Raw genomic sequence first — 22355 nt, forward strand, 5'->3', positions numbered from 1 at the left:
AAGATCCACAATAACTTGAGAAAGGGAGAATCTTCAAGAATCGACAAGCAAGAATAAGTGGCAGAGGGTTTACCCCAAAAGCACTGTCGGGTACACAAGACAGGCTTCCAGGGCACCTCCCGACCTCTCTGTCAAGCAGGCTCCAAACAATGGAGAAACCTACTGGCCACAGCATTAAAGAGGAGTGAGCAGGCCATCTTGGTCCAGTGGACATATCTGAAGGCCTAGTAGACTGTAGAGCATGTACAGCAATTTAAACGAACATTGCACATCATTAACTTACTATGCATTTTGCTGCATACATACACATTATGCATCATGAAGCTTTGAATTGTACTGAACTTACGTCTTCTTGAACTGCAGGGGGGTCCACTAAGAGGGGCCCCAGCTCACTGCACTGCTCATCGTTGGGTTCTGTCCCCGGCAAATCAACGGGCATGTGTCCCTTACGAAGTCGAAGTACGGACTCCAGTTCAGTGTTGCTCCCTGATCCGAGGTCCTCTGGTGTGCTCATGGGACACAGAGACAACTCTCTGGGGGATTTTGAGTCACCCCTTTCGGGATGTTCAATGAGAATGAATAGGCCCTGGAAAAGAAACAAAGTGTTCAGTGAATTTGCTGATCTACTTTAAAACAAAAAAATACATACACTCAGGAAATGCTACACAGAACTAGTAGAATAGATCCAACTACACGTGTACACATGTGACAGGGTGGAAACCTTTTTTTCAGTTTATCTGGGACTGTCCAGTGATTCGACATTATTAGACATCGATTCAAGCTAGACTTCACAGGTGATAGGAGTAACACTACGAAATACACCACTGATGCTGCTGTTAGGCGTTTGGGAGGAGACATACTACACTAAATGTCAGAAACTATTCTTTAATCATGGTTCGCAGATGAAAAAACAGTGAAAAATTGGTGAATGGAGGAACCACCAATAGTTTCACATGGGGTAAAAGTCATGGACTAGTGTTGGACCACCCAAAAAAATGTTTATGACGGTCGTGATTGCCTGCAGAAATATCAGTAAATATGGAGGAATTAGGAGAAAAGAGATAAATGGAGAGTTATGACAGACAATTTGGAATATAAGTTGAATGGAGCGGATTGAAAGTAATACAAAGCCTAGCATATAACATTCATGTGACAAATATGGAAAATACAGGGTTTTCACATACGGTGGCTCAACCACACCTGGTGAATAATGAAAAACATGATTAAGAATAAATGGAAGTTATGCAAGAGGTAAATGGTTTGTGCATGTTAAAAAAAGCGAGAGATGGAGTGTAATTTTGTCTTCTTTGTTGGAAACTGTAGTGTTTAAAACTGCGATAAAACGTTTTAAAAATACTATCAGATATGAATAATTTCAAGCTTTATAAAGATAGATATAGAGGTACATAGACATACACACGCCCCAGCCATTCCATCCCATCACTGAGCTTGGAGAGAAGTGGCAAGAACATAAAATGTGTTATCAGTCCTATGGGGACTCCCAGATGAAAGACGTTTCTTTTCCTAGTACCCATTAGACAGCAACGTGTGTTGAAACCAAAGGAAAGAGCTGACATTTTCAGCTCAACGAAGAGGATCCAGGCCTTGGCACTAGTCACAATTCTCACAATGTGAACCACACTTCCCGATAAAAAACGATGTCTTTGGGCCGACTAAAAACACTGTGTGCCATAAAAAAAAACTTCTTCAACATCCCCATATGCAAACAGTAATTTAACAGTAATACAAAAGCAAGTTGTCTTTATAATCTTGAAGATTAGACATCAACCTAAACAGTCAAGCTTCACACCCAAAGTAACAGTTTATTGTAATGCATCATGGCTATTTATAGTGTGGAGCGGACACCCAGGACCACTAGAACCGTGTGCCTAACAACAGGAAGCTTACCTCACCCGCTGGGTTATAAAGTGCATGCAAAGAAATTGACCAAGCTTGGAGAGGGCTTGGTACAACAAGTAGCGCAAAGAGAGCTAGCGAGAGGACTATTGGTCCTTTTAATTTTAAAAGGGTGGAAAAGAAGTGCATGGCTTGAGATCTTTTAAGAATTACTAAAAAGCAGTATCTAGTTGGAGGTCATTCCATAGTCTTGGTTTGGTATACTTTCCATTGGTAGGTTTTGAACTTCAAGTCAAGCAATTTTGGTGCTGTAAGAGATGCGAACCCTAAGGTTTTGATCTTATTAACCTGATGGTCTGGGTTACCCGATTTACATAAATTATGAATGCCAGGTGCTATGAATTCGAACTACAACAGCAGCTTGCTGGAGTCGACTGGGAAAATAGCACCAAAATGATGCACAAGGTTAAACAATAAGATCAATACATATGCATCTATGAGGCCCAGCCAAAGTTCCAACTTCACCTAGAGACCACTCCATTCACCAACTAAAATATTATTTCAATGGCATCCTGAAACGTCTTTCTGAATCACAGATTAACGCTATAAATGATTTATCAAATAGAACTGAAAGCATAAAAACATTAAATCAGAACAAACAAAGTCACCTTACACATGCGGCATCTAGTGCCACATCGTGCGTTTCACTGTATAGTTTAAGTGACCATTTTCGATGCACAAAGCTTTTAATTACCTTTGTTTCCTACTTCCACAGAAAACAGAATGCAGGGGACACAACAGGACAGGGACATAGGAAAGGTAGTTTGTTATCCGGTGGTTTGGTGCTGCCGCTGCAGAGGAATAATGCTCGTAGATACTGCGATAGCCCATTTTATATTAAAAATGTACTTGTAGAGGGACACCATAAATGCAAGCATTCTCTCGATCCGCCGCTTGATGCAGTAGGCAGCCTAGCATTGTGAAGCGGTCTAGGGCTGTTAATGCCTTCCAGTCTGGCTGTGATGGGGATCATTGAGAACTAAATTGCACACTACAAATAATAACAAGTATTGGCAAAGGTAATAGGTCTCTCCTTTTTGACCTACTAACTTTGACAATGTGTTTAGCAAATTCTGTGCAACATCACCACGTATGAGCACAAATACGGAATTACACTGGCGCCATTACTCTTGTTTGATTGTTTACTGATCCAAGATGACAGACGGCACTTGGAGTGCAAATAATAGAAAAAAATGTAAAAGTATCTGTACTTGCGCAAAAGTGCTTTGCTGATAGCAGAGTTGCCCGGCAGCAAATGGCAGATGCTGGGCCCGTCGAAAAATAAAAAAACAAAAATATTCTTGTATATGGACTGTGAAAGGTGGAGGGGTGAATGGGGGATGTAACTGGGTGTGGGCGTGGACAGCAACAGAGGACTAGCTTTAGGTAAGGGAAAAAATAAACTAAATGAGTGTATGGGGTGGACAATGGAAAGCGAGAAGCAGTGCACGAGAGAGAGAGACGTGAGGGAGGGAGGATCAATATGGAGTGCCCAGGAAAGGTGCTTGGGTGAGCAGCACAGGATAGAAAGCAAGAGCACTCATGCTCTGCTTTAAAAAAAAGAAAAAAGTAACTCCCTCAATGGGGGCATGGAAAGGTACACGTCAGCCAATCAAAAATGGTTAAAAAAAATGTGCTTCAGGGAAGGGACAAACACAAAGGGAGGAAAGTGAGCCATCAAACAAGAAGCAAGCATGTGAGACTGACAATAAAGCCAACCAAAGATAAGAAGTGGACCAGCTCTAAGGTCACTATAAGTTTTTGGTAAGGCCCACAGGCGATCTAAAGGCTGTCTGTAGGTGAGACATGGAGATGTCATGATTGCACAAACTCTCTAAATTCGCTTTGATCATAAATCTGAATTGCTACCACATTTCTTTAGGTACAAGTGTTCACGCTTGCTTACCCTTTCCCAGGAATGTTTTAAAGATCTGACACTAAGGAGAAATGCTAATACATTTTTCTACTGAAAAAGATGCATTAAATGTGTTCGGAGAGGAAAGGTGATCAATCGGACTGAAGTCCAGTGTGATAGTCCCCATTTTTGCTTGTGTATACACCCCTCGTCTTCACAAATTGATCCTACCTGTGTGTACAACGTCTACTAATCAGGGTTTCATTCTACAGTTGGAACTAAGACTTTCCTTCACTGTGACGTCTTACCAACCATATAGCTAATCCTATTGGAAAATGCAAACGAAAATTTCCTGTGGCTACTAAGAAATGACAGCGAAATAGCTAGCTACTTTCCGACAAGAGCCTACCTTATTCCAAAGGAAGTGATCTGCAAAGGCAGAGAAATAAGTGCAAGAGATGTGGTATTGTGGTTAAGCTGCAGACTTGTAACCTTAGAAGTTGATTCTAATCCTGCCCCAACATTTGAATTTAAACGGTGTGGTTCTGGTAAAATACCGAACTCGCTGTTCCTACAAATATCAAAATATGTAATGCAAGTTAATGTAAATATGCGCGTGTTATTGCGCAATTCAAATAAGGTGATGTCCAAATGAGGTAGTGAACTGTTGCTGTCAAGCTAAGTTTGCTTTAATTTCCATTTCAAAATAATTTTCATTGAAAGTTTTATAAGACAAGAATTCTAGACTTAGCACAGGTCAGAGAGAAACATTTGCATGCTGGGGTATGGAAGTTCAAATAAAGTACATCACCATGTACTATGTACCAGAGGTACCATGGAGCCGGAGTGACTCAATGGAAATAATCCAGAGTATCTTAAGTCTTATCTGTCGGAGAGAGAGAGAGAGAGAGAGAGAGAGAGAGAGGTACCATGGAGTCGGAGTGACTCAATGGAAATAATCCAGAGTATCTTAAGTCTTATCTGTCGGGGAGAGAGGGAGAGAGAGAGGGAGAGAGGGAGAGAGAGAGAGAGAGAGAGAGAGAGAGAGAGAGAGAGGGAGAGAGGGAGAGAGGGAGAGAGGGAGAGAGGGAGAGAGGGAGAGAGGGAGAGAGAGAGAGAGAGAGAGAGAGAGAGGGGGAGAGAGAGGGAGAGAGAGGGAGAGAGAGAGAGGGAGAGAGAGAGAGGGAGAGAGAGAGAGGGAGAGAGAGAGAGAGGGAGAGAGAGAGAGGGAGAGAGAGAGAGAGAGAGAGAGAGAGAGAGAGAGAGGGAGAGAGGGAGAGAGGGAGAGAGGGAGAGAGGGAGAGAGGGAGAGAGAGGGAGAGGGAGAGGGAGAGGGAGAGAGAGAGAGAGAGAGAGAGAGAGAGAGAGAGAGAGAGAGAGAGAGAGAGATGCTATGAGGGTAGGGCATATTAAAGAGCACTAGGTTTACCCCAGAGTAGTATCAAGGTGTGGGTCGGAAGAGAGATGAAAGGATAGACAGAAGAAAGACAGCAAGAGAACAAAGAAGAAATAGAAGAAGAAATGGCAGGGGAAGTGAAGGCATGGCGGAATGGGTGAGGAGGGTTTGAATATAAAATGGGGTAGGTAAGAGGGTGGGGAGATGGCATCTATGATGGTGTTTAGTTTATTTTATATAAATTCATGCACATCACACAAGCCTCTCCAACTCCTCTCTCTTCCTAAAAGACTTCCCAATAGTCAACATGTGGATTTCCCAGGGCAAAGCACTCACAAATGTACTCTACACCTAGGGTAATTACAAGGAGGAAGAGGCCTGCTTCGGATTAACGGCCTAGTGAACAGGTTACTTACCTTAGGTAATGCCTTATCTGGCAGAGACTCTCCAGGCGCCAGACTGGATTCCTTACCTTAGAATTATCTGCAGGAATCAGGCTTGATTGCTTGCCTTAAAATTATCCCCAGACGTCCAAGTGATTCTGGCAATTTTCCTGAGCAGTTTCCCTGCCGTTCGGCTCCACGTGTCATTGTCGGCACCGGATGAGACGTACATGGTGCCTATATAGGCACCACCTCAGCACACTGACATCAGATTCTTTTTCAACTTTCCATGCCAGGAGTGCAGAGCTACTAAGTACATTGACCATGGGTGTGGAAAACTAGTGCCCGGATAGGGGAACATCCCTGTCTCTAGAAATCTGTTCACCAAGTGGGAGGATGGATGGGTCGATAATCTGCAGCTAGACATCCTCTACCAGAGAATGAGTTACAGAAGATAAGTAACTTGTTCATCTGATAAAACACTTCTAGTTGCAGAACCCTTAATCACAATAGATACGCAAGCAATACCTTCCCAGAGGTGGGTCTTTGAAACTAAATATTCCTGCAGGACTGAACAGACAAAGTGTCCATCCCTAAGGACCTAACTGTCCAGGCAGTAGGAAATGTGTGCAGAGATGCACATGTTGCTGCTCGGCAGATGTCTGGGACCGGAATTCCACATGCTAATGCAGTGGTTGCAGCATTGGCTCTTGAGGAATGAGCACGCAAACCCTCATGGGCTACTTTTTGACCAATGCATAGCAGATTTTAATGCAGAGCACGATCAATCAGAAGATGGTCTGTTTCTACAGTCTTCCTTTTCTTGGCCCGACATATCCAACAAAGAGTTGATCGTCCACCCGGAAAGGTTTTGTGAGGTCAAGATTGCACAACAACGTTCTTTTTAGGTCCAGCCGGTGGACTCTCTCCTCTTCCTTAGAGGGATGAGGTGAAGAGTAAAAGGTAAGCAAAGTGATGGACTACATGAAATGGTGTGGCTACCTTTGGCCAGAACGATGTTAGAGTCCGAAGTACCAGTTTGTTGGGGAAGAAGGAGATGCAGGGAACCTGAGAGGACCATGCCTGTATGTAACTCACTGATCCTCCGGGCAAATGTAATTGTCACCAGAATGACCATCTTGTTGGTGAGGAGCCCGAGAGGACAAGAATGACGAGCCTCAAAGGGAGTGCACATTAAGAAAGTAAGAACCAAACTAAGGTCCCAGTGAGGCATACAAAAGGAAGCTGGAACCCAGGATAGAGGCTGAAACATCGGTATCATAGCCTGAATATCCTGGACTTACCATACAGGGGGATTCGGCACGTTGATAATGAACCCCAGCGAGTGCAGAAGGTTTGTCTTATTCTGGAGATGGGAGACGATTGCCTGGGATGAACCTGTCTTTAACAGCCAGTTGTCAAGAAGACTGGCACCCCTGATCTCCGCAGATAAGCCTCAACCAACACCATCACCTTGGTGGGCACCCGAGGGATGCTGGTAAGGCCAAAGGGTAGCACGGAAAGCGGAAAGTGCTTGTGACCTACAATGAGCCTGTTGTAAGTGGGTGGCATGGGTGGAGGGGTAGTCACAAAGGGGAGGGAGTAGCCCCTTCAGACAATCTGGAAAACCCATTGGTCTGATGCTATAGACAGCCAGTGGTGCAGGTGACAGAGGATCCTGGCGCCCACTGGATGCCCATGGTGGTATGTGGGCAGACTATAAGGGTTTGGAGGCTGGGGTTGGTGGACTGGGCCGACCTCTAGATGCCTCACCTACCGGGTCAGTGGGTGCCGCAGCCTTGGCCACTAACGGGCTGGGAAGCTTTTGGTCCCTGGTTGCTGGGTGGGTAAAGACGTGGCTGGAAGCCCCTTCCATGGCCACAAAAGAAGCAATGGTGGACTGAGGTTGACTGGGGGCCATGGAAAGACCCATGGACCTGGCCGCAGCTCTGCTGTCCTTGAAGTGCTCTGGCGCCGAGTCAGTTTTCTATCCAAAAAGAGACGGGAGCCATCAAAGGGCATGTCCAAATGTGAAGCTAGGACATGCCCTGTAAAGCCACTTGTCCTCAGCCAGGCGTGGTGCCCTAAGTCCACCAACAAAGAAACTGCTCTCAAGGTGAAACAACCAGTCCGGATCGGTCTGTGGATCCAAGGGGCCCGACTGGTGCCGAGGGCGGACCTGCCTGCGGTAAAGCAGTAGGGGCACCTCTTTAACCCATGGGCGCAAAGAGGCACCAGCGGGGATGGGCCGTCCAAATATGAGGTGTGTGGCCTCATAGAATTCTAATTTCAACAAGTTGGTATAACTCCAACCATTTTCTTAACAGGACACAGCAAAACTATATCAATATATGCAACAGACAGTATATAGGCTTTGTTTATCATTTATTTCTTTTTAGTTTATAGTTCATTTCAAAAAGCCTTTTTTTTGGTATTTTTTCGAAAAGACGTTTTTTTAACACAAATCAGAATACATGAGTATAATCATTCCTATATTTTAGAAAAAAGGGATAATTTTACAATCAATATACAATACACAATTTCAATTAGTGCCCCCACCTAAACATTCTGATATAAAAAATAAAGCTAGAAAGGAACTGCTTTATTCATTCATCCAAAACAATCTCACCAATCATACTGTTCATACGTGCTATTTCTTGCATACAACACACAAAAGATCATAAAATATCAGACAATCAACTGAATTTACAAGAGCCCACACAGGGGATATTATTTAGATGTTATACATAAATATCAAACCCCAAAAAAGATTTTTTTTATCATTTGTTATCCTTCTTTTGGGGATCCTTCTCAGTTGGATTTTCCATTGTCTGTAAGTGGCCAACATACGTTTCGGTGCAAACATAAAACTATGCCACCTTCATCAGGGCCAATAAATATACTGTTCTCAGAGGTAGGGGTATCTTCAATCTGTAATTAGTACAATAGTGGTACATACATAAATGCTGAGTCCTGGCATACATATTACTTTTTAGCTAAAGTTATAGGATTAGTTACCATGACCCGTGCTCTCAAGGAAAACGTGAAGGAGGACGAAAAGAAGGGGAAGAGGATGTAGTATCAATAGATTTATCATACATATTGTAAGACTTCTATTAGATTTTTCACTGGTCAGAGGATGGACCATATCAGTTATGCAAGAAGTTTAAAAAAATGAGTATGTATACGGAAATATGTTACCATACAGACCAGAATTGTGAAAAGGTTACAAGTTTGTAAGTGAAACTACCACCAGAGAAAAGGAAGAATCAAGACATACTCTCCTCACCTATTTATCCCGAAGTAACTCTAATGTTACAGGTTACATAAAAGGTTTGTAGATATTATTGTTGCCTGTAAAAAAATATATACTGTCTGTTGCATATATTGATATAGTTTTGCTGTGTCCTGTTAAGAAAATGGTTTGAGTTATACCAACTTGTTGAAATTAGATAGGTCAGTCCAGAGGTTCCTTTTTACGTTTTACGTACTTGAGTGACAAGACTCCTTCGTCTCGTCAGATGAGTTTTGACGGAGGGGGTGAAGTCAAAGACCTCTTCGACTTCTTGCTCTTCTTTCAGTGGGACTTACCAAGTGGGACAACTTTGACTGCGACGAAGAACTATGGTAATGTGACTGATCCTGAGACCTTCCTCTCAACTGTGATCGAGACCGTCGCGGTGTAGCACTGTGCTAATTGGTGTGGAAAGGAAACAAAAAGAACTGACGTCAGTGCGATGGCGCCTATATTGGCACTGCGCACAACACAAATGTCACAGCGTATGCAGAGCTGAATAACACCACCTTCCCGGGACGTAGGGATAGCTCACAAAAATTTCCACATCTAGTCTCGACTGAAGAATATTCTACTGTAAGGAATCTGCAGCTAGAAGTCTCTATCAGATTGCATGAATGCATCTGTTTACGAGTAGTTATGTAGCTTAAATATATCTGGGAAGCAACTGAGCACTTGACAAAAGAGTGCTCACGTAATTTTTATGTTTTCACGTGGCACAGAGATGGTGCCCCCTAACAGGTGAGGTGATAGGGTTTGGAAAGAGATGGGTCTTCAATTTCTTTCTGAACTGCATGAATTCGGCAGTCATTTTAATGCCAATAGGAATCATGGATGAGTTTGGTAAGAAGGCCCGCCTCCTAGTCTTTTCCTTCCTCCTTTTCCTTGCTTTCAGTCTGGTAATGCTTTGCAACATTATAAAGTTCAAAAGAGTTGGCTGCATCTCCACTGAAATGTATAGATCCAATACATTTTTTTTAGAACAAAGAACAATATTCCACACACTATTTGAATGTCAATTAATTGCCTATATTAGTGCTTGTTAAATTATCACAGCAATGTTTGTACTGAACAGTTTCCATGCTTCTGGCTTAACCACACAGGTATTGCATAATAGGAAAGCTACTGCCCCAGATGAGAAACACTATAAATCATGTTTACACAGAGAAAGTCAAGATAGGCGGCATGTATTGAACACTTCGCAAAGACTCCAAGAAAAAAATGTAGACATTACTCAACAAACATCAAATATTTTCTCATCATAAATTAGTATTCTGTTGCTGGAAAGCACACACTAGGAGGAAGAAACGATTTAAGTGTATGCTTTACAGCAAAGGTCACGCTTTTGAGACTTTGTTTTGTTCTCTAAAGGAAAACCAACTAAACTGCAGTATTTCAAAGCTAGGATAGATTGGGGCAATCTAGTGAAATGCTATTTTCATAGACCCTTCTCCCTTCTGGCAACAAGGCTAGTGTTAAAAGCACAAACTTAACTCCCATTACACAAGCAGATCGCTCCAAAAGCAACTTAGCAAGTACATGGCACAGAGACATGCTCGGGGGTATATCGGCCAAGTAACAGTGATGTGTTATGACAACAGGGTGGACAATACTTTAACCCCATCATGGGTAGGCTTTCCGTAATATCAAACAAGCACAAAAACTGCTGTGCCACCTACCTAGGTCAAGGTCCACTGAAGATGGATTTCCTCACACAACTTCAACGAAAGCCGCAAACCATTTAAGACAGAGAATGACTGCAAAGTAGAAAGGGCAAGGACTTTCATGGTTAGAGACTCCATGAGAATTTTACTAAGAAGACGTCTATGGGCGGAAGGCCAGTGGAAGTTACTTTAACAAATGTACTGCCCTAGCACCTGAGCCGTTTGTTCCACCCCTTTTCCTGCTACCACTTCTGAAGAAAACAGTTGGCAAAAGCCTGAACACTGCTAACAAGTAAACAACATCGTCAAATTAAACATAGAAGTAATTACGAACAAGTGTCAATATGTTCCATTACGACTCCTGTTATCAGTCCAAAACTTAGAAAGCAGAATGGGCGGTCAAGAGAAAATGCTTTTGAGGTACTATTATCACAAAGTATGAATTTAAAAGAACAGAACAATTGGTGATCAAACAGTAAGAATGCGAATATCTAGCCAAGGGAACTAAAACAAGCATTGGCATAGCCAATAGGTCTCGCCTTTGGGACCTTAGAAGTGTTTAGTTAACCAGCACAACACCCTTGGTGCAACAACACAAACTGTTGCATGGCTAAACACTTATAAGGTCCAAAAGGCGAGACTTATTGACTATGCCAATGCTTGTTTTCATTGACATGGCTTACATGTACAAAAAGGACAGCGTTACTAAACCGGTATTGCTGTGCTTCCATAACAGTCAATTGTATTAATTTCGGGTAAATATGTGTATTGGATCACCTGAATGTGTGTAGCTGACTTTCCTCAAAAACATATTAGTGTGGCACACAGTTATCAATGCAGGTCAAAACAAAGGTGAAACAGATAGAGTAATACTTCAGAATATGCCGATTTATTGTATGCAAATAATATGACACTTCATTGTCCTGAAACAAACATGAGTTACTAACAATTGCTTGAGAACAGAGACAGAACCAGTGCCTAAGTAGTGTGTGTGGTGTTTCAATGCACACTGTAGTCCTCTTTTACAGGTCAGTTGATCGCGCTGGCCAATTACAAGACACCTGGCGTGCCAGCACCTGGGATCAGAGGTCACGGAAACACCGGGCCTTATAATACTTCGCAGAAACGCACCCGGTAAAATCACGTGCAGATTCGGACCAGTGGCTGCAGGCAGAGGCACACCTCACCAGACCAACAACACATAGGGAGCATGGGCGGCCCTCAGCACCCTGTTTGCCTACCCTACCCAAGCATGCCCTCACCCTCATACTCGTATCTTTCATCAGGGCATAAAAAGCAACAATATCGACAGGTTAATAATATTTGCACAAAGAAATTCAAAATGAATTCAATAACATCTCCACTATATACAGGTTCCCGATGCTCTTAAGTTTTATTAGCGTTCAGGCGCAACGCGTGGCCTCTTGGCGCCTCTTCTGCGCTGGGAGGAAGGAGCCAGTAGAACGCCTATTAGGCCAGTGTCTGAATACCGTTGTCTGGTAACAAGCGGGAGAGGGAAAGACCCTGGCGTCTAAAAGAGAAGTGAAGCCTGCTGCAAGCACGATTTTCCGAATGCACCAGACTGTCTTGTCTTGTTCCCGTCTCGTGCCTATCCTTAGCAGACGTTTAATACTGCGTAGTCAGCGGCCGCCAACCGAGGCACCCACTGCTGCTCGACAAAGGAGTGCAAACCGCTGTCCCATTTAAATGTGAACAGAAGCATCTTTTGTTTTCAATGTTGCTTAATGGCAGCGTTTTTTGGCAGTATTCAGAGTACTGTAGTGCCAGGGAGGAGTGGCCGTCTTCGTCCGGTAGCTGGTTAATGGTCGCGCTGCCCAGCCTGCACAGGGGAGGGGAGGGAGTCGGCACAGAAAGAATGCGTGCGGGGGAGAAGGACACAGAGAGGAGCCGCGGTAGAGGAGAGGTCAGAGAGCATGGATGTGGGAGAGAAAGTAGGAAAAGGGAGCACTGGAACATGAGGGAGGGGACATGGAAAGGACGAGAGCAGAGGTCGGGACTAATGCACGCGCTATTGTGAACAAGTCGGAAACATATGGCCCCTGCACGCCTGCGCCTGTAGACGCTGAGGCATGTCTGGTGTTTCCCTTGCGGGAGCGAGCAGCAAGGCGTGATAATAGCTAACAGATGGAGCTGCTGCTCGCTCCCGTAAGGGAAACGCCAGACGTGCACGAGTGCCCATAAACAGCAGTGCAAACATGCACGAGTTTTAGCCAAAGTGCTAAGCGATGCCAAGAGGTCTCTCTAAGCAGCGCTTGTGCGCTGCGTAGGCAAGACCTTAAAAGGTGGTTGTCTGCAGTAGATAATTTAGCAGCTCTAAATCTAAATGAAAGCCAGCTTTTTCTGGGACTTTCAATTTTGTGAAGCATATAAATAAATAAATATATAAATGTATGGGCCTGAGGGACAGACCAGTCTGAATCGAGGTCACACAAAGCAAAAATCTATACTATACAGTGCAACAGTGCCCTGCATGCTTACTGCCTCCTTTAAAATGTATTCTTAACTTTATGCACATGTTAAGGTGAGAGTTCGCACATACATGGATATTACAGTAATAAGTTATGGGTAGAAATAAAGTAATTAGCCCATAACTAACGAAAGTTGAAGGTATCCACAGCAAGGATGATGATCGACACCTTACAGACAGAAGACCAGGGGGGCACCATACGTTCTTGACCATAATAAAAGACCCACACATTACGAAATCATCCAGCACAAACTACATCAGTATCCATCTCTAGGCCCTTCTGTACAAGGGACACATGTCCATATTTACAAGTGACATTACATAGGCCAAGATTTCACATGGCCATATTCACATGTCACATTACATAGGCCAAGATTTCACTCGGGAAAAGAAAGAATGGCAATGCTTGAATGGGCTTTCAAGAAAACATTTAAAAATGTTAAAGACTAAGAAAATGGTGGTGGCGGCGGGAGGGGAAGTGAAAGAGAAGAAACTAGAGGCCATTCCATATTACCCTCGAGTCAATGTAAACACGACATAGTAAAGAATATTTACTCCACTATTCTTACCTGGGTTATACACATTTAGACTTTGCATAGGAGTCACAGTTTTCCAATTCACAGCCACTTTACTTTTTGGAGGCAGATGGCACATATAATCCAGAGTTTCCATCCAGCTATGATTTTGTAAAGACATTGATTCATATGTGTTGTAGGCGTTTCTTTTCATAATATGCCTAGGGCCACATGGGCCTCCAGGAATGTGATAAACCATCACATTTCTTCCAATTACATAAGGGTGACCTTGTCGCAAGAGGCTAGGGAAAGAAGACATTTATTTTTTTAAATAAACTCTGGTGGGGGGGGGGCACAGACCCCTAGATATCCCTGTGTGTATTGAATATTAACGTCAATAATAAAAATGCCTTGCAACTACTTTCCTACTTTGTGCCACAAAGTTTAAATTTGATCACAGCAATCGAACATGTGCAATAGGAAGCCATCAGAAGAGAGACAGTGCCAAAGAGAGCTATAAGTTGCAAGACCCATTATGAATTTTTAGCGGAGGTCCCTAGAGCAGCATAAACCTAGACGGAGCAATTATAGCTGAGTTTACATTCCAATGGGCACTTAAAACGTGGTCCAACCGTTTCTCCTGGAGATAACCAACGATTTAATTATTTGATCCAGTCTTTTTTTTTTAATGATATTTTTAAACGGCGACTAAGGATAATTAAGGAATCGTCATAAGTTGGATTCCATGTGACCCTTGCATGTGGGGGAATTACCATCTTAAATCAGTTGATCTGTGAATGGGAAAGTATACGTTTTAATAAGTGTGCTTTAATTTAGGAATTCATAAAAATACACACTGGGTAGGTTGCATTCCTTATGCTTTTGTGCAAAGGAAGGAGGATCATTTTAGATTTATAAAGTTATTCTATTCTCTCTCAAAAACATTGCAAACACTTGTCAGTAGAGACCGCTTACTAATGTCCAATGAACTGGGGACTATTCTAATATTTGAGTATGGCTACCTAATTGCATTTTATGTTTCTTTTACACATGTATAAATGATAAAAGGTTGGAAAATAAAAAGAATCGCTTGGTAAAACGATGGTGAAAGTCAGAGCCACCGTTTTGAATGGGTCGGTTGGGCAGACGCTCAAGGTGACTGTTTTGAGTCAAAATCATTTGATCTCTTGCCTATGAGAGTCAACTGTCCTGTACACATTCTGCACTGGGATCATTATAGGATTAAATGGGGTTTAGCTCCCATCAAAGATCAATGTACTGCAACAGAGCTATTCTTGCGCATACTGGTCCCATTGGGTGTAAAACATGGATGAATCTCAAGAAATGACATGTCCGAGCAGCACTAGTGAGAAAGGCACGCATGACAACAGGGTTAAAAGAAACAAACGCCAGGGAAAAAAATCATTAAAAAGGTACATAATTTCATGGACGCTCACAATATCCTGGTGCAACACGACAAATGTGCACAAAGCAGACATATTATAAATCATTTCAAAATGACCGCCGCATGTGTGGGTGGCTAGCAGTCATTGTTTTACTTTGCCTTTCCAACATGGACGATAGCTATGCCTGATTTGGTAACTAAAAATAAACAAGCATTTACAATGCAATGGTCTCGGCAATATTAAAGGTAGAGCTATTGGCATTGCTCATGACATTTTTTTTGGGGTGTTTTTTAAAAAAAATCATAAATAAATGGCATTGTCATTTACATTGCCAATAGCGTAATCGTTAAATAAATGGCCTTGTCATTCGGGTGGTTATGCGCTATATAAATGGAATTTTCAATTCAATTCAATTCAATTTACAATGCCAATAGCTTAATCGCTCGCAAATGCATGACCTATTGCATTTTACACCCACACAGAGCCACACACGCAAAGCCACCCACACACACAGAGTCACCCACACAATCTGCACTCTGAATCTGCACTCTGCACTCTGAATCTGCACTCTGAATCTGCACTCTGAATCTATACTCTGAATCTGCACTCTGAATCTGCCTCTGTAGTCTGAATCTGCCTCTGCAGTCTGAATCTGCACTCTGAATCTTCTTTGTTACTAAAGTCAACAACGTATAGATGAGTTTAGAAAATACTGGTTATATTTAAACAAACACATCCCAATAAGTGCGCACGTCGCAGTTTATGAAATTAGAATTTCAATATTCAGTCAAATAAATGCACCAACGTCCATAAGGCGCTATGTGGAGCCATGTTTTCTGGTCTCTAGTAAACAAAGGCATCGTGTTGTGGTCCAACCCTCGGCTTATATCGATTATTTTATAATTTACCTATTTTTTTATAATGTTACACTCCCGACCTCCATACGGTGCTGTATTAAAAGCCATGTTTTTGGGTTCAGACGAGACGCTCCGGCTCTGGTGTGAAATTATAATTATAAATATTCAGTAATGTCAATTTTCGGTAAAATATAAGCACACCAATCTCGTAAGGCGCTTTAAAAGTATGTGTTTGCTCCTGTATACACACGCATCAGACAGTTACAAAGGGGCTGATGGGTATTCTAGGAGTAGGTTATCCTTGTCTTTTGGAATCCCATTACTCAGCCATTCTGGATTGCCACTCCTCATTAAATAGCCACGCTGCATCCACAGCACACCACTAACCGGCCATTCTGTATCTCTCAACTCTCCATTAAATGACCAGCCTGTGTCAACCACATCAACCGGTCATTCGGAATGCACTGTACACCATTACAATCCCCTTACCTCCTCTTCTGTGCACCCCATTCTGCAATGCCTAACCCAGCATCTAGTTCACCTGCCCTTACACCTCACCCTGCAGCCCTTCGGTTGTCCATCTGTAATGCACCCCTTCCAGCACCTCATGAGGTGCAGGCCTTTCTGCCCGTAACCTGGAAGCCTGCCCCTTTGCGTGAGTCTTCTTAGCCGGAAGTCCCTCTGATTGCTTCAGTACCTTTAGTGGGAATTCTGTCCTGCCAATCTCTTGAGGTCCATCAGTTGGATGCCAGCCTCCCTGATTGCCACTAAAATATCGAGCCTCTCGCGGTAGGCGGGCGGGAACGGGCGCCGAGGCAGCGGTAGGGTGGCGGGAACGGGGCCGGGGAGACACAGAGAGCGAGGCAGCGGTAGGGGGGCGGGAACGGGAGCCGAGGCAGCGGTAGGGGGGCGGGAACGGGGCCGGGGAGACACAGAGCGAGGCAGCGGTAGGGGGGCGGGAACGGGAGCCGAGGCAGCGGTAAAAAGCAAAAAAAAAAAAGCAAGCACTCACCTGGACTTCTTCCGGGTGCCTTCAATGCCGGACCAGATTCGGGGGCGTTCCCGAGAACCGGCTTTCGGCTGACGTAGCCAAAAGCCAAAAAATCTCGGGAACGCCCCCGAATCTGGTCCGGGATTGACGGACAGAGCCAACTCCCAATGGTTAGCCTCCATTTATGGAGCTAGCCAATGGGAGGAGGGGGCTGTTACCCGACTCCACACACAGATCATAAGATTTTTCCTAGCGCATGCGTACTTCGTATGCATGCATTTGCTAGGCAAAACCTAAAAAGAGAGAAGGACGGGATAAAGAGTAAATAGAGGTGGGGGGGGGGGGGGGGGAGTCTGTGAAATGGAAGTCCATTGCTCAGGGTGAGACAGGAAAGAACGAAACAAAGGGAGAACAGGGCCAGGAGGAAGAGAGGGGGATTTGGAAAGAGACAAAAGACTTTAAGAAATAGGAGAAAGAGAGAGGTGAAGAGAACGAAGGTGAAACAGGGTGATGAAAGATGACTTTTCAAAATTAGGGGGAACCGGCATAAAGGAGGAAAGAGGAAGGTAAAGGTAGATATTAGGTACACTTAAACAGAGGAAGTAAACTAGAAAAAAGGAAGGGGGAAGCAGCAGAAAGGAAAGCCAGACTACAATTAGAGATATCATGTAAAGAATAAAAAGAGATGGGAGAATCGTGGTAAATGGTGTAACAGATAAGAAGTTAGTGAAAGGGAGAGTCACTGTAAAGGTGAGAGAGCAACTAGGCGAAATAAAGAGAGGAACATTACAAAATGAGAGCGAGAATGGGACAAACAGAAAGGGAGAGCCAGATTAAACATGGGCTAGAACAGGGACTGGAGAAAGGGAGGAAAAGTGGGAGAGGAAGAGAAAGGAGGACCAACAGAGTAAAACATGGTGCATGAAGCGGGAGATGAAAATGGAAAACTGTGGAGTGAGAACAAATGGAGAGAGCAACAGAAAAAAGAGGGGACTGAGGAGAACGAGTTAAAATAGGGCCACTGAGAAGGCAAGCAGAGGGGGAATGGGAGAGATGAAAGGAGAGGATTTGAGTAAAAGGGATAGAAGAATATGGGAGTAATAATAGAATAAAGGGGGAGAAAAGGGGTAATAGACAGGGAGAAAAAGAGGGCGAGGAAAAAAGAGGGAGAGAGATTGGAGAGTGGTCGAGAAAGGAAGCAAGAGAAAGGTGGAGAGGGGAGAATCAAATAGCAAGAGCTGAAGGAAGACTCTAAGTCTAAGAGCGAAAGCTGCCCGCTTCAGGTCTGCTCCAATCTCAGCTCCGCACTTGGGCTTAAACGACGCGATTTATTTGTGGCGAATCCCTTAAGCTCCGAATGTTTAAATCGTTAATATGATTAATCTCCGCATATTAACTGTGATTGTCTAATTCAAATGAGACGATGAACACGACCTTGTATGCCCTCAGAACGGCTCCTTAATATTACAGGCAGACATTGAGCCAGAGTTCTAATCCTGACTTTCTACACTTGGTAAAAACGGGTGATCCTGGGCAAATGACTCAATGTCCGTGTTCTCAGCTCCATCTTTTCACAAACGCTGCGAGACTGCACGCCACAACTAAGTGCTGAGTACAAGTTCATGGGGGCTAATATAGAGAGGCATGTGCTCTCCTGAGCAGGACAAACAGTGGGTTTGGGGGAGGATGTGCGTAATATAATGGTCGATTTTGGAACTGGTGAACCGGGTTCTAGTCGCGGCATCAGTTTAACATCCCCGATTCTGGACAAATCACTTAATCTCGACGTGCCTAGAAAAAACCTTAACATGTCCGTGTGTAATGTAAACCGGTGCTCATGTAAAGCGCTCCAATGACAGGGTTCGTGTCAGATCTGCGCTATAAATAAACTGCAACAACACTCCGTTCGGTGCTCTTTGACCGCGGTACTGCACTGGACGCACTGTATAGTAGTTTTGTATTTATCTAGTCCCTCGTAGCCCGTTATGAGGTGCTGATTGCTGAATCGCATTTTTCTCACGTGCAGCACCTACACTGGGCAGGAATGCCCGGTTGGCAAAGTATTATATTTGGTTCCAGCTTTAGTGGGCACTGTTTTGGATGTCATGTTGAGGGTGCTTTCATCGTATCTCGGGGCATAGCGCCTAGCACAGTAAGAGAGGGCGATGCGAGAGGCGCGCAAATTAGAATTGTAATTAGTTGACGGATAGTTTTCAATGCAGATCCTAGGTTATGTTTCATTGACTCTAGTATGTATGCTGCACTGCAGGCAGCCATTAAGGGAGCCCCCCCTAGCCCAGTAAAGACAGCCAGTGTGGGATTCCCGGAGTCCTCCCCCCACCCCCGCCTCTATTTTTTATTTATAACGCTGGGCAACTTCCGTTCAAGTCGAGTCAGATCACGAAATGGATGCCTTCAGACTACACGGAGAGCTCCGCATTAGCATTCTGGTCTGTATAGCGCCGAATGTTGGGCACTCGGTTCATTTCCAAGGGCTCCTTACGTTTAAAGCTTGAGGAACCCATGAGGCACACAACGACTCAACGGGTTTGCCCAGGATCACACGCATAGAGACAGGGGCGTTACTTAGCCGGGATTCGGGTATACAGGTCAGGGCGTTATTTACCAGGCTTGGCTTGACTTGGTTTCCCCGTGCTCAGACTGGACTCCGGTAGTGACCACCCAGCGAAAGTCACGGGGTCTGGGATAGAATGGATTTATACTCGCTGCAGGGAAAACACACGGATGAAAAGCTCGCGTGTTTTAAGGCGACTCTGTACCCATAGTACTGATGTGGCTCGGGTGCTCTCACTCCAAGCGGGCTCCGCCTGCTCACTGAATTAAAGCATCTTCCCCAGAAACCTGTGTTTGACACGGGTTCAAATTCCGGGGTCCGCTCAGCCTTTCCACTGTTGCTAAAAGGAGTACCGTTGAGCTGGGTCACTTTAAACACCTGTAATTTAGAGTCAAGATGCCACAAGGATTGGGGCTTTACAAATGCACATCATAGGCTAATTCCGTGATAATACTAGAATCCCCTTTTTCCGCTGCACCCCACACAAACATGTGATCCTGCGCAAATAATCCCTCTGCTTTTACTAATCTGGTGTTGTAAACGCCCATGCCGGTTATTCGGGCCAGAGTACTTTAAAATGATGAGTGGTCAGGTTGGTGACATAAGGTGTCAATTTGCACGTTGGCACTGTATAGCGAGTATATAAATGTATGATCTTGTGACGTATGCCTGCGTTGGAATCAGAGTGCACTGACTCTTTGAAACTGACCCACTTGCACGGAGGTTTGCGCTAAAACATGCGTGAGTGCTGCACGCCCCGAAGCCCCGAGCGCCGCCTGCTTTTCTCCCGGAAAAGCGTCTTTTATTTATAGCAAGTAATCTGTACTGCTCACTTGCTGAACGTTAAACTAGAAACAGGAAGCGCAAGTACCCCCCCCCCCGGGGCAAACGGGGAGGAGAACGGGGCCTTCGCGAGCGGGCTCTCGAAGGTGCAGCGCCTGCCTGGGGTTTTAATTGCTTTTCCTGGTTTTCTACATCACTTACTTACTACTACCTTTATATTTCTTCTTCCCGCGCGGATTTACTTTGTTTGCCCTTGCATGTAGCAAAGGGCCAATTTAATATTCTCTTTTAGTCTAACCCCCTACAGCCCCCGTTGTCACACTTCTGCGTGCCTCAGCATGACGTCTCTCTCTTCCTCAGCATAGAGGATACGTTCTACTCTGACGCGGTAGGGGGGCGGGAACGGGAGCCGAGGCAGCGGTAGGGGGGCGGGAACGGGAGCCGAGGCAGCGGTAGGGGGGCGGGAACGGGGCCGGGGAGACACAGAGAGCGAGGCAGCGGTAGGGTGAGCAATCCTCCCCATACGGCATCCTGGGGACCGACAGCAGCGTGAGCTAAGAAACCGCATGACAGATCCATGTGCTGGTGCTGCACTGAAAGCAAAAAAAAGCCCGCTCCCAAAAAAAAACAAGGAAGCTGCGCGCTGAGCGCTGCAGAATTGTGAACGCGCCCGGCCATCTGGATTCACTAACGGGCCACCCTGACAGCTCCTAATTATAATTTATGTACTTCTTTGCGCGAGCACGAACGAAATATGCCCAAAATGGCGGAACAAAACTACATTTACCCTATCACTTCAAGCCTATTAAAACGAAAACACAAGGAAGACGAATCACTGACCAGATGACAGAAAACGCTAAGGAATGTGTGGAATTCCTCTCACCAAGGCCCTAGGAGATACTTCTTTTTTTTCTCCTTTAACATTAGTTCTCGAAACTCCTCCCAGTTTCACTGGGGAGGAGTCCGAGCCCTAAAAATAAGCTGGGGCGCCAAAAAGCAAGAGTGCAATAAATATGTAATATAAAGGGGATAGAGCTTGCCTGACTCCCAGATAGCCCCAGCTTGAGCGAGCTCAGACAGCCGCCCACACTATCCTGCAGACATCGCCTTCATCCTGGCACCTTACCTCGCCAAAGCTGGTCATGGGGTTGTGGCTTGCGGTGAGCTACTCGTAAATGCCCAAGCAGTGGTTCGAGGTGCCTGCCACATCCAGAACCGGCCATAAGAAAAAATGCGGCCTGTTAACATGGCGGCCTAAAAAGCAGTGCAGCGGAGGTGCCACGACTGCCGGTTCCTCCCCCGCGCTTCCTGGACTGACTGAACGCATCACAGCAAACAGGAAAGGTGGCTGCTACTGGGCGCTGCCGAACAGAACAGGACTGTGTGACCACTCCATCCCCCGACAGTGGGTGGCCCGCCGGATCATGAGGCCCAGATCACAGCAACGTGGAGCTGTGGCAGGCATTCTGCCCAGGCGGCGCACTTAGGCGGTGGTACCGCGGGGCCTGCCGGTGCGATCTTTGATGTGAGGCACGGAGTGAGCAGATCCACACGGAGCCATAAGGTATTGGTGTGCATGGCAGCCCGCGACATAGATTGGGGAGAAAATATTTTAGGGAGAGGTCGATTGATTAATGATATATATATGCAAGCTTACACGGAGAACGAAAAATAAGTTCAATCTTTTTTTGATATTTCATACGCATGATAAAACTAATCTGTAACCTGCAGAGTGGTCCTCTTGTCAAATTACATCACACCTACCATGTTTATTGACATAGATTTGTGATTTCTATCTTTGCCTGGGGTTGTTACAGTTTTAAAATTGTAGTTTTAACCTGCCTGTGATTGGATATTTTATCACCTGTTTTGTGTTTTAAACTTGTGTTTTTTCCTGCCCATGATTGCTTCCATTTAACATGTTGAATTGTGGGATTTGCAGTCCAAACTCTGTAGTTTTTCCCTCTCATTGCTGATGACTTTGTTTTCCCTCCAAATTTGTTCATTGAGCCTATCTGTCTCCTAGGAGATTCTGAACAGGAAAAGCTCCCCAGCCCCCCAGTTTTCCCTCCTAATTTCTCCTTTGCTCTGTGCTAAGGCCTGTATGTTAAGACAGTGCACCCCAGCCACCATTTTGTGTTCACAAGCCAGCCCCCCTGCCTCCCCCTCCCCCCAGCAACATGGATAGTCAACATCAGAGGGTGCTTCTGTGAGCTGTTTAAACTGTGTT

At 44.7% G+C, this 22355-nt stretch overlaps 1 protein-coding gene across 4 annotated transcripts in view; it reads right to left on the minus strand.

The window, feature by feature from the left end:
- The window catches only part of ADIPOR2 (adiponectin receptor 2), a 496680-nt gene that overhangs the window by 287500 nt on the left and 186825 nt on the right, over nt 1-22355 (minus strand). For all 4 annotated transcript variants that reach the window (XM_078673675.1, XM_078673674.1, XM_078673676.1 and 1 more), the window contains exon 2: nt 347-586. In XM_078673675.1, the coding sequence (XP_078529801.1) occupies nt 347-514 (168 nt within the window). In that variant the 5' untranslated portion in view covers nt 515-586. The remainder of the gene's footprint in view (nt 1-346; nt 587-22355) is intronic.

The sequence above is a fragment of the Lissotriton helveticus genome, chromosome 1_1 (genome assembly GCF_964261635.1).
Source record: "Lissotriton helveticus chromosome 1_1, aLisHel1.1, whole genome shotgun sequence".
NCBI classification, from domain to species: domain Eukaryota; kingdom Metazoa; phylum Chordata; class Amphibia; order Caudata; family Salamandridae; genus Lissotriton; species Lissotriton helveticus.